The 17,855-nt window shown below is 42.1% G+C and overlaps 1 protein-coding gene across 4 annotated transcripts in view; it reads right to left on the minus strand.

Moving 5' to 3' along the window:
• The window catches only part of rgs12b (regulator of G protein signaling 12b), a 44,237-nt gene extending 30,046 nt beyond the window's left edge, over positions 1-14,191 (minus strand). For 2 of the 4 annotated variants that reach the window (XM_028597726.1, XM_028597752.1), the window contains exons 1-5: positions 14,071-14,191; positions 11,568-12,825; positions 10,972-11,211; positions 9,351-10,346; positions 3,874-3,993 (exon numbers count right to left, since the gene is read on the minus strand). In XM_028597726.1, the coding sequence (XP_028453527.1) occupies positions 3,874-3,993; positions 9,351-10,346; positions 10,972-11,211; positions 11,568-12,623 (2,412 nt within the window). In that variant the 5' untranslated portion in view covers positions 12,624-12,825; positions 14,071-14,191. Of the gene's footprint in view, positions 1-3,873; positions 3,994-9,350; positions 10,347-10,971; positions 11,212-11,567; positions 12,826-12,921; positions 13,535-13,572; positions 13,617-14,070 lie in introns of those variants that run through there. The other 2 variants (XM_028597734.1, XM_028597743.1) reach the window with 2 other exon arrangements.
• Positions 14,192-17,855: the final 3,664 nt, after the last annotated feature.

Consider the following 17,855-nt stretch of genomic DNA (forward strand, 5'->3'; position numbering starts at 1 on the left):
CATCCCGCAGGAAAACAATGTTTGCCACGGTTTGGATCATCAGAATGTCACTTTGAAACAGCTTTGGAATGGGTTTTAAAGTAATCTCAAAAAGGTATCCCGCTCCTGTTTTCACATAATAATGCAGGACCTGTGGACAACTACCAGACAAAGTTCATTCATGTCTCCATTTCAATTATTCCAGTCCCGCTTTTCGTGGAACAGGAGCCTATCCCAGCACTATATTTACACTAGTTTTTAACATTGATGTAGTCTGTGTGTAGAAAGCATGTCAGACAGGATATAAAAGTGTGGTGGATTATCATTTTTCAAGGGGAACTCCACTAAATGTACACATTAATAGTTATTAATGATGCGTAAGTCAGCCTGTAAAAACAGTTGGATAATGTGTTATGGGGCTACAGAGGAAGCTTTCTTATGTCTGAGAAAATAACCCTGATGATGTCATCACCTTTATTACACTAAATCCTATCAGGGTTAGTGTTTAGTCTGTGACTTATTATTATTAATCAACAATAACCAATACGTTTAATTCAGATTTAATTATTTTGACAAGAAAACTCTTAACTCAAGCCCAACTTGCTAGCTTTTTCTGAGCTTTCAACCACAACTTCCAGACTTCCACATCAGGTGGAGTTTGCTGAGCAATAGAGCCAGTGTACCGTAAGACTCCCATATTGTAAAATGTCTTTTTTTTGTTATAAAGCCGGTCAAGGTATCAAAATGCTCAATCCACGGAGAAATGCATACAGCCTGTATTCAGAAATGCTGCCTTCAAACAAGCAGTCAGGACTTCCGTACGGTTATGATGTCAACTATACTATGCTGAGAGCTCAGATGCAGAAGACCCGGAAACACTGACCAATCAGAGCAGACTGGGCTTTTTTCGGGAGGTGGGCTTAAAGAGACAGGCTCTAAAACGGAGAGTTGCAGACAGAGGGTGAATACAGGTATATTCAGACAGACAGTATGAGAAAAAGAATGGGTTTTTTGAACATTTAAAGTATATTAAAGTCTTAAAACAATACTCACATGCCTATATGTACATTAAAACAACATTTTGGTTGCTGTCCAGTGATTATGCCCATTGTCCATACTGGCCACGAAGAGATCCCCTCATAATGGTATTCTGATTGATGGAGTCCTAGTTCTGTACAAAAATGCACTCCAAGGTTTAACCAAAGTTAATATTGGGCTTAAGCAGTCACAGTTGGTCAAATCAAGTGGGTAAATCATTTTAACTTTAACAATGTTTGCCAGTGATCTTTCAAATCATGTCCAATCAATATTAAATTAGTCTTATATTTTATAATAAGTGTAAAAGGCTTTTCTCCTGCATTACTTACTAAGTGTACTAACTGTTCTTGTGAATTATGTAATCATGTTTTGGCACTGAGTTTGAGAAAACGCAGCAGTGTGTGCCGCTCAAGCCACTTTATTATGTGCGGACAGCCCATAAGTGGCTACAGTCGACACCTTTTTAACTGTTACTTTGTTAGAAAGCATTAAATTGGATGCCTAGACACAATATATGGTGAACACTGTCTGCACTGGTAACCAACTCTTGAGCTCCACTGGAAGAGAAATTTCATTTTCTTATGTTGCAGCTCACTGAGGAAACAGCAGCAATCAGCCTATTGTATGCATTGTTTGGCACTAACAATATATTTGTGCACTCAACCTCTGAATGATTATCTGTGCCCGTTTTCATTTGTCAGTCTTATTTAGTAAACAGCTTACACATTGGTGCTTTCAAACAATGTTACACCGGTATTTAACAGTAACAGTGTCTCAGCCAGCATGCGTATCAGCACTAAAAAATGATATCACAAATCCAGGCACACACAGCTGACAGGTACACTCTGACTTCTTTCACTTCACTGCTGTCACTGCCACTGAGTGTGTCTGTGTGTACGTGTACGTGTGTGCTGGCGTGCGTGCGTGCTTGTGCAATTATAGTGCAATCATGCTTATGTGCATTGATGTGTTTGTGTGGGATTGACTAAGGGTTGCAATTTGTGTGTGTGTGTGTGTGTGTGTGTGTGTGTGTGTGTGTGTGTGTGTGTGTGTGTGTGTCTATATACTCCGTGCTTTTGTGTTGAGGCCTCACTAACGAGGGAAATGTCAGCTTGTTGCTCATCAGAGCTCATTAGAAGTGCAGGCTAACACTTCGAACCTCATAACCCCCCACCACCATCCCCACACTAACACACACACACACACACACACACACACACAAATCTCTCTCTCATAACACAAAGCCCTCTCTGTTTGTGGACATTACCACATAAGCAGCAAGAGAAAAAGGCCCAACGACTGAGACGAGAATGACGAGAAATAGGTAGAATAGAAGGGGGGGCTGAAGAGAAAAGAAGACAGAAACCCTGCCATTGAATGGTCTGGCAACGCCACAGAGAATCTAGCCCCATATGAAACACACACAGTTATGGAAAATTATAATGTCTACAAAGATGCATTGAAGCTTCTGATGTCGCCACCTGTTGATGAATCATTTTTGTAATTATCTGTGTCATGATTAAACAAAAATGAATATAATTGTATGAAATATACGTCATATAATTTGTTCTGTAGGGTGAGTCAACATTTGGGCTGACAGTAGAACATGGACATTAGCAGAGCCTAGTACAAAGTGTCACCCCTTTCCAATAAGATTATGAATAGAAAGTAATTATAGTTTGAGATGAAGCGAAACAAAAAATGAAAATTTGAAAAGCACCAAGTAATCTGCAAATTGATTTTCCCTTTAAGGAATTTGACTCAATCAGAAGATTTTTTTTTTCATAAAAACTATACACAGCAACTTCAACTGTAATTAAAATAGTTTGGGGAGACATCTCCAGTTTGAATACAGCCAAGAATTTCTGTAGCATGTAATTCCCAGTTTCGCCCCATTTCTCCGCATACTTCCTGTCTCTCTCTACTGTGCTGTCCAATAAAGGAAAAATGCCAAAAATGTATACTTAAAAAAAATAAAATAAATTCACTACTGAAGCGACAGTGTGGGATGTGCTTATCTGCTCCCAGGGTGCTTCAGGAGCCACTAAACGGCGGAAACATTTAGCTTTCTTCTGATCTCTATCTTAGGACAAAAACAGTTATGAATTGTGCTCCCAGACAGCAGGACTCTGCAAAAATAGCTGCTGGAAACAAAATTTCATGTGAATATAATCTTGTGCAAACCTAGGCCTTGTCTCAAGGGCATTACAGTGGTAGCCATAATAGCAGTCTATTGTATCGTTCCTGCCCAAGTACGCTGCAGACTCTCTTTATGCATTGTTGTACAGTCACACTAAATGGGCAAATTGTTATTGCAAAACTCATGGCTGTCAAATGACTGGATACCAGGTCATTTCTTACAGCTAAAAGAAGAGCATAAATTTGTGTCTACACGTCACAGTCTAGCCATACTTCCCCCCAGTCAGCAGAATATACAATACTTATATACACCTATAAAATATGGCTGCATATATCAAAAAGTAACCTCAGTTAAAATTAAGAAACTCCCTGCAATCAAAGCTGAACTGCAGTATTAATATAATTCCATAAATACCAGTCTGTAAATGTATATTGGCTCTTTCTATATACTGGCTTTCTATCCATGACTGTGTGTATGTTGCCATGGTGATGTGAGAAGAGGGCTTGACGTGTCACATGAGAATGCATGATGCGCATGAGCTGCTATTATTAGAGACGGATGGTGCATCTGTGGCTCAAATGTGACATTAACACAGTGGTCAGACTCAGCTTGAGCACCGCACTAACACTCAACATTTTGTTGGCAGATGTACTGTAAGCACTATATATGTGTGTGTGTGTGTGTGTGTGTGTGTGTGTGCGTGCAAGTTCTCCTACCTCCAGGTCATCCAGAGAACGGGCCAGGCTGAGACGTTTGGAGCGTCCAAAGGAGCGTCTGGCTGAGGAGCGCTGGGGGAGAGGAGGGAAGCCCATGGTCAGACCGCGGAACCGACCACCCTGAGGAGAGAAAAAATACACATGTTCAGATCACGTGCTATTTGAAAAAGAGTACATACAGGTAGAGGTGGCAGTAGCCTAAAAGTCAGAGAAGCATGCTGAGATGAGGTTGTTAGTTCTAATCCCTTGACCAGGAAACAGCAAGAGAGTGGTTGTAGAAAGCTTCCAGGTGTGACCGTGTAGAACTGAATGAGTCTGAGAAATCAGCAAATAATGTTTGTTTGGGATATCACATGCCATCTCTCACCCTCTCTCTCCTCATACTTTCTATCAGTCTTCACTGGCAAACAATCTTATGACAATAAACAAATAAATATAGGAATTAGAGACATTAGCTTAAGGCAGCTATATCGGTACCCGAGTAGATGTTTGCCGATAAGTAACAAGGAATTTCAGCACAGAAATGCCAAAGATGTGTTGGAGGTCATTGAAAGCGTAGATATAAAAGCAGTGTTATATTTATGATTACAAGCATCTCCATTGGATAGTTTGTCCACCAGAAAATAGTCCCTTTCAGTAGATACCCTGAGTGGTCACAGATTTTACAATCAAGGAATTTATGTAAAAAAAAAAAAAAAATAATAGCAGGTGGTGTATCATTATCAAATATCAATATTGGTAAAACATCCTATAATATGGGGCACCCAGATAGCTCAGTTGGTAGAGCGGGCGTCCATATATAGAGGCTTACTCCTCAATGCAGCAGGCCCAGGTTCAACTCCGCCCTGCAGCCCTTTGCTGCGGGTCATTCTCTCCCCATTCATGTCTTTAGCTGGCCTGTCAATTAAAGGCCTAAAATGCCCCAAAAATAATCTTAAAAAAAAACATCCTATAATATGAAAACTTAAAAAGTTGTAGTACTAGTTAGTAGTAGGACTGTGTGAAATAACATCTACTGTATAACAGCTTGAAGCCAAGGTCTTTGTTTATTTGTTAATATCTGTCATGTATTAACGGGATGTAATGCAGTGTTTCCTCTATGTGGATTTGACCATGGCAGCCCCCCACAGCAACATTTCTGCCCCCCACGGTATCAGAATCAGGGCTGCATTGTTAGAGTGCATGTCAGAGAACGTTTGTATTTTAGGTGCATTATTTACATGCTGAAGTAGTTACACTGCATTAAGATAATGTAATTAATAGTGGGTTTATTTTTATTTGCTACAGAATGCTTAGCCTCTATGTCAAGATCAAAGTTGGCCTATATAGTAACTCAAAAAATACAGTTTAATCACAACTGAAAATATGCCTCATTGTGTGTGTGAATAGAGGTGAATACATATATTTGTTTGTGTTGCAGTAAAGTGTCGGTTCCGTTTCATGGGGCGGGGGGACCTGTTCGGACCTGCCCCCACTGCTAAAAAAAATCCTAAAGGAAACACTGTAATGTCAATTTATCCATACAGGTTTTATATCAAAACTTCCCTTTGTATAATAGTTTTAGAATTGTGCACGTTTTTTGCACTATCCAAACCTAATGATCCAATCCAAACAGGTGTTAATAAATAGCATGTAAATGAACAGTGTGCCACTATTACCTAGACCCTATAACTGGTGCCTGCGCGTGTGTGTGTGTGTGTGTGTGTAAGATGGTTTTTTTTCCACTTAAATGTTATATTCCACATGTTATACATAGGCATGTACAGTCCTGTGATTTTTGCCTGCAGTACCAGATAGTACTTTTGTCTCACACACACACACACACACACACACACACACACACACACACACACACACACACACACACACACACACACACACACACACACACACACACACACACACACACACACACACACACACACACACACACACACACACACACACACAAATCAAAATGAAAGTTCCTGTAGATGCTTTAATATACCTGAAATGTAACAATAATAATAATAATGATAATCCTAATAATACTCTTATATACAAAGAATATTCAAAATGGTACAGCAATTTCGTAAGGACTACCATAGTGGAAACCCACTAACTAATGAAGTTAACTGGCCAGCTGTTATATGATGCCATAAACTGCTGCCTAAAATGAGCGCATGAGAAAATTAGTCATTGGGTCATCAATATTTATTGTCCAAAGCCATCTGACGATGATGTAACCACACTGAGTAGTGCTGTAAACTGTGGAGTTGCCTTCACAGGTCTACAATTAGCCTTTTAACAACGGTTTTCTTTAGAGAACAACCGAAATATTCTGCTTCTTTCTCTTCTCTCAAAAATGGTATACTGTGGAAGAGGGTGTATGTCAGTGGACCCAAGTTGACTAATGAGTAACTAATCCATGCTGACAGGCTCCAGAGGCCATACTGTGACACATGTTGAATCTGACTGGCTCATTAGGAGCAGGTCTTGTCAGCGTTTCATCAGGAGATGACCAGTGGTGTTGCCTGGATACTAAGGCAACCCTGCGTCTGTGTGTGTGTGATATAACAGTCACAGATTTGAACACTCAATCCATATATGGACATATGGACACAAATATGCTCACTTGTTTAACCTGGTCAGTTTAAAACAGGTCTTATTTCTAAAGGCAACAAAGCAGAATGTAAACAAAAGGTTTTCTAAGAGAAGCTGAGATTTGGATTAAAACAGGAAATGACAGTGGATCTGACTTAGTGGTTGTATTGGGTGTGGCCGCACAAGAGCGTCAACAGAAAAACATCTGAAAGACTCAATTTTAGTGGAAAACTCACAGTTCTTATCTGTGCAGATGATCTTATCCCCCAGTCTCCCTCTCATAAGCATGCATGCAGGCACACGCACGCACGCACGCACACACACACACACACACACACACACACACACACACACACACACACACACACACACACACACACACACACACACACACACACACACACACACACACACACACACACACACACACACACACACACACACACACACACACACACACACACACACACACATTAAATCCACAATTCTCAAATTTTAGATTTGTGAGATCAAAAACATGTGTGCGTTCTGTGGACAGATGAACTTTAGGTACCAAGGGACCTTTAAAATGTATGTATACATTTCCTAATGAAAATAAAATTAGTTTCCCATGGACATGAGAGTGCAGGAGTATATATATATATATATATATATATATATATATATATATAGGTAGTGAAACAGTGCCACCATGTGGCAAACACTAAAATCTATCTAATATCTATCTCATCTATTAATCATAATGCACAACACACTGCTTTACCTATACTAGTACAGTGCCCGTTCAAAATATGAATGTGTTTGAACCGGTCGATTGCTTGGCCTGTGGTATTGCTGGTTGAAGCTTTCTCCAGAACCATTGTACCCCAAAATTACTTACAGAAGGACCCCAACGCACTTAGCAACCACACTGTATAGTCTACTACTGACTTACTGTGTACCCCTATTTCAGAGAAAAACATTGTACTACCACATTTACCTGACAGACATGGCAGATTCAGAATTTACTAACAAAATATCACAATTAAAATGTGGAGTAATCACAGACATTTGCCTTATGGACTGATGGCGGTGCGCCATGCGCCACCCAATCCGACGGTAATTATTAGTAATGTTATTAGTCATATAAGACAGCAGCACACTTGAACAACCGGACCCAGGGTGAGCATAGAGGGCGAGTCTATGCGAGAAGGAAGAAGTGTTGAATTTACAGCTTACAGCAACTTAATACGATATAGGGTCTATACGATCTAGTGTCAGCAAAAATGCCTTTTGATTGAGTTTCCTCTAAGCGAAATGATCCAAGTGAATTTAAGTTGGGCTTTTATTGTGAAGGGTGGAAATCTTTTTTTATTGAGTTTCCTCTTCGCGAAATGCTGAGTGAATTTAAGATGGATGTTTATTGTGAAGGGTAGACATGGAAGAGTCAGCGTTACGGCAGCGCTTTTTTTTCCTCAACCTTTTTTCCAAGGTCTTTTAAATTTTATTCACAGTTTAATATCCAATGCTACATACACGCACACGCACACGCACACGCACACGCACACACACACGTGTAACAAGTCAGTTCTAATACTCACAGTAGTATTGCTTATGAAAGACAGGAACTACTACATCCAATGCTACAGTTTTCATATTCCACATTGTAGTTTGACTAGCGGTAATCATGGCTTACTATGAATGCCACAGCCTCCAAAGTTCTGTGTCTCCAGTCAGAGGACATTGTTCACAGGGGTTAACATCCACCTTCCTGTCACGGTTAGCCTCTACCCTGGCCCTGGCCTTGTAAACACTTCCTCTGATTGTCCCCTGGGGGTCAGTGGGACCCTGTCCACCACAAGTTTTACTGGGGAGCAAGAACAACCAGCCTCCTCATTGCAACTATCAAGGAAACAAGAGTCTATCCCCAATATCGGTTATGATTTGTAAATTTAGACAATGCAACTAAATACTAAATACCTAAAAACTTAGGTTAATGCAGAAGGAATCCAGACAGGCTGGATATATCTTTCACTCTAGGTCTGTATCTCTTCCTCTCTATTTCTATTTCTCTGGAAACAATAAACAGACAGTCAATAATGTTCTTTATCTCAATGCAAAAAGGACATTTCTTCTCATAAAATAATGCAGCCAATGTATTCAACTGTAGATACATACATTACACAAAACACTTTACGTTTACCTCATTAAAACTAGTCTGAAGCGTGTCTGCTGTTCAGTCTCATTACAGTGGGAAACAGGTGGTTTTCAGGTGAAGGCAGGTGCCTGGCTCGTGCATAATACATGATCTGATACTGGAGCAGTGGGGATAAATAACTTATCAATCCACTTGTACTAAAGTCTGGCAAGAGAGCCAAATGGGGTGATCAAACGATATATAAGATATAGTACAGGGATGTTTGATGGCGTGAACAACGTTCATCGCAACTTTCAAAACCACTGAAAGGTTTTACATCCGAGTGAGAGACAATTATTATTCTTTCTTATTCCTTATTATTCAAGGGCTGAATGAGTTAAATGCTAGGCCTTGAAGAGGAGAGGGTGAGAATGCGACATAGAGCAGTGGGATGAACACAGATGGATTTATAGCCTCAATAAACCGTAGTCTTGGACACACTGTAGTCAGTCTAAATTTCCACAGCAGTGCAGTGTGATGGGGGATGCTACCTGCTGCCCGGGCTTCTCATCTCTCAGCCAGTTTTAACACAACTCTTCCAAAAGTCCACAGCCCACAAACTGGCACAGCATAACACATTACTGAATGGAGGATTGTAGAAAGACTGACCATCTATTGGGCTGAACATTTGGAATGAAAATGAATAAAAGATGTGATCACGGAGTGAAAATTAAGGGCATTACCAATTAGAATGTGGTGCTAACTATCAAAAACATACCTTTTTCTCTCCCTCCTTTGCATTCCCTCGTTTCTTCTCTCTTTCACCTCTCTCTGCTCCGGCTCGCTCCCTGTCTCCAGCACCAAATAGCTTCTTAGCCCACTCGTCTTTCTGAACAGCCAGCCGGTGGGTGTGAGAGTGGGAATGTGAAGGAGGGGGAGGTTGACTCCCTCCAGGTGGTGGCAGGTGATCTCCGGGGGCCAGTGGGGCCCGGTAGCGGTCGGCCGGGATCTTATTCATGGGTGGTGGCAGGGTGCTGCAGTTAGCTGATGACCATCCGTCGGTGGATTCGGCGTAGGACTCCTGATCGCTGCTCAGACCCTGGAGGTGGCTGTGATGGTGCTGCTGACGCCAGTCTCTCAGCACATGGACTGGCAGCCACCGCTGCGGCTCCACCCCTGCTCCTACTCCTCCACCCCCTCTCTTATCTCCTCCCCCTACAGCTCCTCCCCGCCTCCCTGGTGAATAGTGGTGTGGGTGGACTCCTCTGGAGTGCCTGCCGGGGACATCGGGGTGAGCCAAGGGGAGAGGGTGAGGGAGGTCAGCCAGGTGTGGCTCGTGACGGTAGTGGCCATTTCTCAGAGCTGGTGGAAGAGGAGGGGGAGGAGGTGGGTGAGGGGCTGCGGCTCCCAGGGTGGGGCTCCAGGCCTGCTGGGATGACGGTGGGCTGTCCCAGTGGCGTGGCCCCGAGATGTGGTTGTGGCTAGGTGGACCTCCGAGGTCTACTAAAAGCACTCGGTTGCTCTTTTCTTCTGGTAAAAAGTTGCCGATCCCGCTGTCGCTGTTGCTGCTGGTGCTGTGGTTTTGCTGGGCGTCGTTGTCGGGATCGTGGAAGGCCCGGGCCCGGACCCCCTCAATGTTGTCCCCCATGTCCCGGTAGAGGACAGAGACAAACTGGAGGAGAGGCTGAGAACTGGGCGGGAATTCCAGGCAACCTCCTGTGTCTGGGTCGGGGGTGCACTCAAAGCCAAACCTCCTCGCGACACCTAAATGGACCTTAGGAAACAACAGTCACCACGAGAGGATCAGTCGATGGCTAGACATCTTCTACGATATACAAAAAATTGCATAGGGAAATGTTTGAATTGTTGCTAGCTGTTTCTACAATGTAGCTGTTAGCATATGTCTGACGGATTAGCATCACTGGCACTAGATTAAATCAACTGTAGGTTTTCTGTAAAACAAACAGGAATTTGCAATAAGACTGGGTATCAAACTTTATTTCTTATTCTTTGATCACATATTTCCTCATTTAAATCAGAATTTGGGTAATTTAGACTGCATTTATTTATTTATAAATGTCAACAGCTGCTGAGTGTAAAGACAAAATGTACCCCTGCTGCATTTGGGAAGTTTGGCTTAGTTTGTTAAATAGAAAAAAAAAGTATATTCATATTCCACTATAAGAAGTAATTTAAAAAGCTACGGTATTGTATTGGCACCGCTAAAAAAAAAAAAAAAAAAAAAAGTGAAACATGCCTTTTCTACTATATCTGCTCTGATGAAGACCTTGTGAGGTTGAAACCGGTCAGTATTTATACCAATACTAAATGGAGTTCTCTCCTCTTCAGTGTGATTTGTAACCCCTTAATGTATCTCATCACCGTCTCTGTATTCACACCTGGTGCTGACAGAGGTCTGGGTCCACGATGAACACGTGACAGGAAGTCCTCAAACTGCCCTCTTCATCTCGTCCGTTGCTGAAGTGACAATCTTCGTGGTCGTCGGTGGCCTGCATCGTGACCAGTCCGAAGAATCGACGGTCATCGGGACAGCAGGCGCTGAAGGCTAGTTTTTCTGCGGGATAGGTGGCCAGGACCGGACCTCTGTCACTGCACAGACGCACGCTGTCGTGCATGACCTGGTGGGATATAGTTAATACACTTCACAATACGATACCAGGGAAAATAATGAGACAGTCACAGTTACCACCAGACATCATTCACAAAAACATGGCCGACGTTCCAGGTTGACACACTGTGTTCATACTGCTGGAATGAAGTGATCCTGTTAATTAAGTTCCTGTTTTCCAGCACTTTAAGTGTAAATGAGTATGTTGAAATCTTTGCTTATTTTAGACCTTGTGATCAACAAGACAAAGTGGAAAGGCTATATATATATATATATATATATATATATATATATATATATATATATAGCTAACAAGTTATTATCATCATATGGTAACAAACAAAAAAACTAAATATTCAACCGCACCTTCATAAGGACAAGCGAATGGATCTTTTGCTCGGCCCGGAGGCGCCTCATGCTGCATCTGATGGCTTGCAGGCTGTCACTCTCTAAGCTCGACCCTATGGAGGCCAGCTCAATGGAGCCCAGATAGCCAACGATCATGCCCACATTGAGGATGCCCTCGCTGGGCTCTAGGCCCAAGTCACCCCCATCTCCTACATCCAAGTCTTGCTCTTCATGGTGTTGAAGGTGGAGATGACGGAAGTCCGCGTCCAGGAAGACCGAGTCGTCGTTCAGAACTTGGGCCATCTCCTCCTCAGAGAGGAGGTTGGGGTTGCTCTGGGAACGGGAGGAGTTCCCATACGCAGGGAACTCTGGATCAGACAGAGGACGTGGCTTTGATGATGAGCTGGCCCCAGGTCTGTCCTTGTCTGAGCTGCTGGAGGACTGGCTTGAGTTCTCAAAGATCATGTTAAAAATTCCTCCAGACTGCAGCTCTGCCACAACCTTCTCTGCCCTGTTGATGCCCAGCTGCTTAGAATCCAGTTTGGGTTTGTACCACCCCCCACGGGTTCCAGCGCAGCCTGACCTGCTGTTATTGTTGTTGTTAACACTGTTGTCATAAAAACCATCCAACTCATCATCACTTGAGCACGAGTCGGGGTACGACGCTGCCATTGTGTTGCTGCTATGGTGACGACTTCCAGTAGTGCGTTGGTGGTGATGGTGCCGCCTCGGACGTTCTCCCTCAACGATGACCAGTTTCAAGACACCAGAGCAGCGCCCAATCAGTTTGACTACATCTTCATGCGATGCCTTGGAGACATTGATGTCATTGACGGAGAGGATGTGGTCTCCTGAACGCAAACCTACATAGTCTGCAGGGCTCCCTTTCAGGATGCAGCTGAGGACACATGGACTTTGGCCCGACAGTGTAAAGCCATACCCTGTTCTACCTCTCGCCACCTCCACGGCCCGTATACGACCCTGCTGGGTAGAGGCGGAGGGTGGTGAAGGCTGGGGCAGCCCACTTCCACCGCAAGGGCGTCTTTTGGATGATGCATCCACTTGTCTGAACATTGTGCCAGGCTCTAGTCTACGCAGGAACGCAGGGCATATCCAACGTCTGTCTTCTTGTCAAACCTTATCTGCTGTCAAGCTGCTACGAAAAAATGAGGAGCGGTTCTAAATGCAGCAGAGGGGTGAAAGATTGCCCTCAGTTCTGGCACAGCCTTGCTATAGTAGCATTCCCATGCTAGTGTCACTCTCTCTCCCAATTCACCTGCAGCACAACAGAACAGAACCAAGTCAGTCATGAGAGCCTTTACCTTCCCTAACATTTAACTTTCGCTGTCTCTACCTGAGTGTCTATCTCTACCTGAGTGTCTATGACACTTCTTTTCCACACATCATATAGTTGCTGCCTGGTCTATTTGGCGGCATGGGAGCTCAATATAGTTATAAAACCGTCCAAAATGTCAAAGGAAAGCATTAAACTCTCATTAATGGCAATATTCTGTTAATATCGCATGTTAAGGGGAAGGGACCGTACACACAGCCACACGCGTGCAGGGTGGAGTCAGTGCAGCTCTGTCCAATGGGAAATATGTCTTCAAACCAGAGGCGTTTTCACACCTGTTGGCATGCAGGTAAAATTAGACAGAGCCAGCCTAGCTACAACAACTGCAACTTCAGGGCAACCCTCTAAATTCAAGTTTCTCGTTTGAGTAAAACAATATGTGTTCATAAATAGTCTAAAACATTCACTAAGAAACTGTGAAGAAAACGTTAACGTTAGCTAGCGAAGATTAGCTGACGCGTTAACGTTACCGTTAGCTTAGTTAGATGCACATGCTAGTAGCGAAGCTACATGTTAGCACTGGTTTCAACGCTCGCTTTTGAAAAGGAATTGACCACTATGTGTTTGCCACTTAACACTCAGAAGTGCATGCTTTTTTTTCTCTGTCGATTCATGAAAGTTACTAAAAAGTTCCTTGCCGTGGCTTTGCTGGTTCAAAAGTGCACCCACCCGTGCTTAAACTATAGTCCCGCCCCCCGATTTCCAGTTCTTTGGAATGTCGGTCTGTTACTATGGTAATGGCGGTGTACACAGACTTTTAGAACCCGTCATTGGTTTTCCGAGTTGTCAGTCAGACAGCGAACAGTTATGTGGATAAATTGACAAAAGTTAGTTTGAGAATTCAAAAATAAAAGTATCGAGAGAGAGAGAAGCGTATTCCACAGGTGTCAAAACTTGGCATCACGAGGGCGGCCCGCCGGAGTGCTCTGTAATTATTGGGAGTGTTATTGAAAAGCATGCGTGTATCGATCTGTCTTTTACCACCACGCCGCGAGAAAGCAGCAGACAACAGCTGGCCACAACACGTCTTGAGTTGTAAAGCAGGGATAGCTACGTAAAAGGTGGATGCAGATCTTTTTTTTTTATGTTCCGACAAAGATGTTCGGTCTAGCGGGTTAACTCAGCGGGAGATAAAAAAAAAAAAAAACTAAAAAAAAAACGACTTACTTGTCGGTGTACGCCGGTGATGCTGCTCGGGCAGATTCCATAGTTTAGTAGCTAAGGGTTAGTTAGGTAACTCGGGGACGATGGGTAAACAAAAGAAAAGGCTGCACCATCTGGCGAAGTAGCCTTAAGAGGAGGAGGAGGAGGAGGACTGGAGAAGAGGGAGGTGTGTTTAGAGTGGGCAACGGAGGCGGGCGGGGGGGGACACTTCAAACAGTGCACATGATGATAAAGAAAATACATGTAAAAGTTTTTTGTGCAGCGCATAAACTATATACACATTATATAGAATGTATCTGGGGAGTTTGTATAGGCTGCTGCCGAACAGTGGTAGCAGTCTTATCTTGTTTTCTGGGGGGGGGGGGGTCAAGGTCCTTCAACTGTACAGCTATTGTCCAACTTGAAAAGCATCAGCACAATGCAGCAAGAAGCCCCTCCCAGCACTTCAAAGTGAACCAGTTGTTTCTTCATGCCACTGAATAAAACTAATAAAACAGCCTACTTTAGCAAAAAGCTGCGTCTGAGGACCAATAACCACAGACAGTATATAAGAAGCCAATAACGTGCAAATTGTTCTCGGAGTAGCTTCCAGCTGATACCTGAATCGCTGTTTCAAACCAGAAAGACAACACATACACACGTGTTGATTTGTGGAAGCTATTCATTGTGTTTTTTGTATTCATGTATTCATTTATTTTTTATTTTAGCTGGTTAACATTTTTGCAGTATATAGTACAGGTGCAAGATATAATCGACTCAATATCGTTATCGCAATATCACGTCGCGCAAGATATATCAAATTAATTATCGTTATCGCGATATATTGAAAGTGTCGCGATAAGTACGCAACATTTAGTTTATTTTGTGGAGCGCTGCGTCCCGTCTGTTGGCTGTGTGGCTATCAAAAAATGAAACGCTATAATGATCATGTTTCATTGGCCAGTTGCCGTGCCACTTGCACACGTTAGTGCACGGGGTCCACTACGTGACAAACCCCATCACGTGTGTGCATATTTGGACAGAGTGACAGTGTAAGTGAAGAAATAGATAGAGACAACAAAACGGAACAAATCAGAGAAGCGAAAAGTTGTTTCCTGTTCTCTTTATTTATATATTATATACTGTCCAACCAGTGGGACATGTCCTGTTCTGTAGACATGGTCCTTATTTATATATTTTATACTGTCCAACCAGTGGGACATGTCCTGTTCTGTAGACATGGTCCTTATTTATATATTTTATACTGTCCAACCAGTGGGACATGTCCTGTTCTGTAGACATGGTCCTTATTTATATATTTTATACTGTCCAACCAGTGGGACATGTCCTGTTCTGTAGACATGGTCCTTATTTATTTATTTATTTATTTATTCATGTTGGACCAGTCCTATATGACCGTTGAAATAAACCTTGTGTTGTAAGAAAACTTGTTTAATTTGTTATGAATCTATTTGGATGTGTTTTCCCATAACTTTTGTTTGTCTTTAATGTTTAAAAATATTGAAATTAATATCGATATCGCAATATTCATAATCGATATTGCAAGATCACATTGTCAATATCGTGCAACCCTAGTATATAGTTACAATAAGCTCAATTCAGTATAAAAAGATCTAAAACATTGTTTTAAGTCATAACATGACATAAGTTAATTGTCTTTCCAAAACTGTAACCGGTTCAGCTTTATGTGATGTTGACCGTTTTAGTTTATATATTGTAAATGCTTAAAGTCGTACAGATGGCACGATAAACCCTTTTTCTTAAAGTTCAGTCATAAAACGCGTTTGCTTGTACGTACAGTGGCCTAATACCTGTGCCATCGTGATTTCAGCTCAGTGCTTGATGAACCATCTGTCTGGTAATCCTGTTAATACCTTTTAATCATGAACCACCCATCTAATGGGTGCTGTAAAATAAGAGCAACATATGTTTAGTCAATAAAAGAGAATTACAGCCTGGCTCAGAAAAGGAAATTGTATAAAATGCAATTACTTGATCATATCAGAAGTTGAGAGTTAAGGTCTGATAACAGGCTTCAAATGAGATACACTATGGACCTTTAAATGAGCACGTTGGTACTGTAAAATCATGTTTTCTTTCAGCTTGTCCGGCTAAAACCTGAGCTGGCAATAGCATCGTTCTTTCTGACAGAGAGGAAGACGAGAAACCGCACGGCAGAACACTACACGGTTGTATCCTCACAGGTCGATCGGGTTAGAGACACACAGCCCTGTGTGCCAGACGATTAGCTTTCCATCTCAGTAATCAAGCTGAAGTTACAACTCCCCTGACGGAATCGTACAATTCACAAACATCACACACGTTGAACATCTTTAAATAATTTATTCATTTCTACAACAGAACATATGCAGTGATTACTCTTTAAAATATGAAAATGAACTGAAATACACAATCTCTTCTTTCTTTTTACAGGCAATTGTATGTATGTATATATATTTAAAAAGAAAATTAAAAACAAAGAGGCTCTACGGTCCTGTTGGAGGATCCAGACAAGAAACTGTAAAGGGCGGACACAATTTGCAGTCTATACTTCTTTTATTACCACCTTAAGAATCATTGTATGAACAACAGTTGTGGCAAGTGGTCACCAAACTATTATCTAGTAAGGGGGTGAGAGACATGGTATTCTTTAAAAGCCAAACACCAACATGCTAATTGCAAAGACAGTTGGCATTATGGAGCATGAAAAAGAACTCGGCAGCAAAAATACGTCACCGCAGCGAATCCAATTCCATTAGACCAAAAACAAGGACTATATTATCTTCCGAGTTGCTGATTCTTCAAGTGGAAGAAAAACAGTCTTAAAAGGGAAGCATGTTAAATCAGTTGAACATGACCTTTGTCCATGAAATCCACACCCATCTCTAAAACCACAAAAGATTTCTGGGTAATCGTATTACCCCCCCCCCCCTGCAGGGGTCCCCAGTCAGTCTTTTGCTATCCCTATGCCTGGAACATTCTCCCTTTATCCTGTTTTTGAATTATTTACTTTATCAGAAGTAGTCCAGAATGGGTTTTCTGTCATCCTCTACATTTTTCCTCACCATACAAATCCAAACTGACTTTGAAGAGGCTGTTGATCTTCTGAGGGGGGGGGGGGGAACTCTTTTAGGCTTATTTTATCTACTTCAGGGAGGCCTCACAATGTAATGGAATGACAGCTGCAGGGGACTCAAGTCATTTATTGTGTGAATACATTATTTTAACATGACCAAAGGAAGCCAGTCTCATTGCTCTGAATGTTGGAAAGTGGCAACATGTTTAGCATACAAATCAGTTTTTTTTTTTTTTTTTTTTTTTTTTAACTTGTATGTACTGTAGGACTCACTGTATATCAAGAAAGCGCATAACATGTTTTTAAGTGCTAGGTGTATTTAATATTCTGCACAAAGACAATGAATGATGACATATTTGTCAATTAACGGAGACAATATTTAAAGCTCAAAAAAAATAAAAAAAAATAAACCAAACTCCTGTCACACGCCATGACTACGCTACACTTCCTCATCTGTTGATTTGTCAAAGCTGCTTTTGGTCGCCAAGGTTACAAGGCTCCCTTTGGATTGCGTTGCATCTCTTCCACACAAACAGTCATGGCAACCACACCCACGGAAATAACAGTATTAAGGACTATGCAAGAAAATAGCAGTAATGCTAAGCATGCTTTCAAGCTTTCAGCGTACAGGACAGACATATATTCAGTCTTTTATCTAAGGCCAGTGTATGTACAGAGAAACCCCGCCCAGCACACTCCCAGGCAACTCCAG

Source organism: Perca flavescens, chromosome 2 (assembly GCF_004354835.1).
Source record: "Perca flavescens isolate YP-PL-M2 chromosome 2, PFLA_1.0, whole genome shotgun sequence".
Taxonomy (NCBI): domain Eukaryota; kingdom Metazoa; phylum Chordata; class Actinopteri; order Perciformes; family Percidae; genus Perca; species Perca flavescens.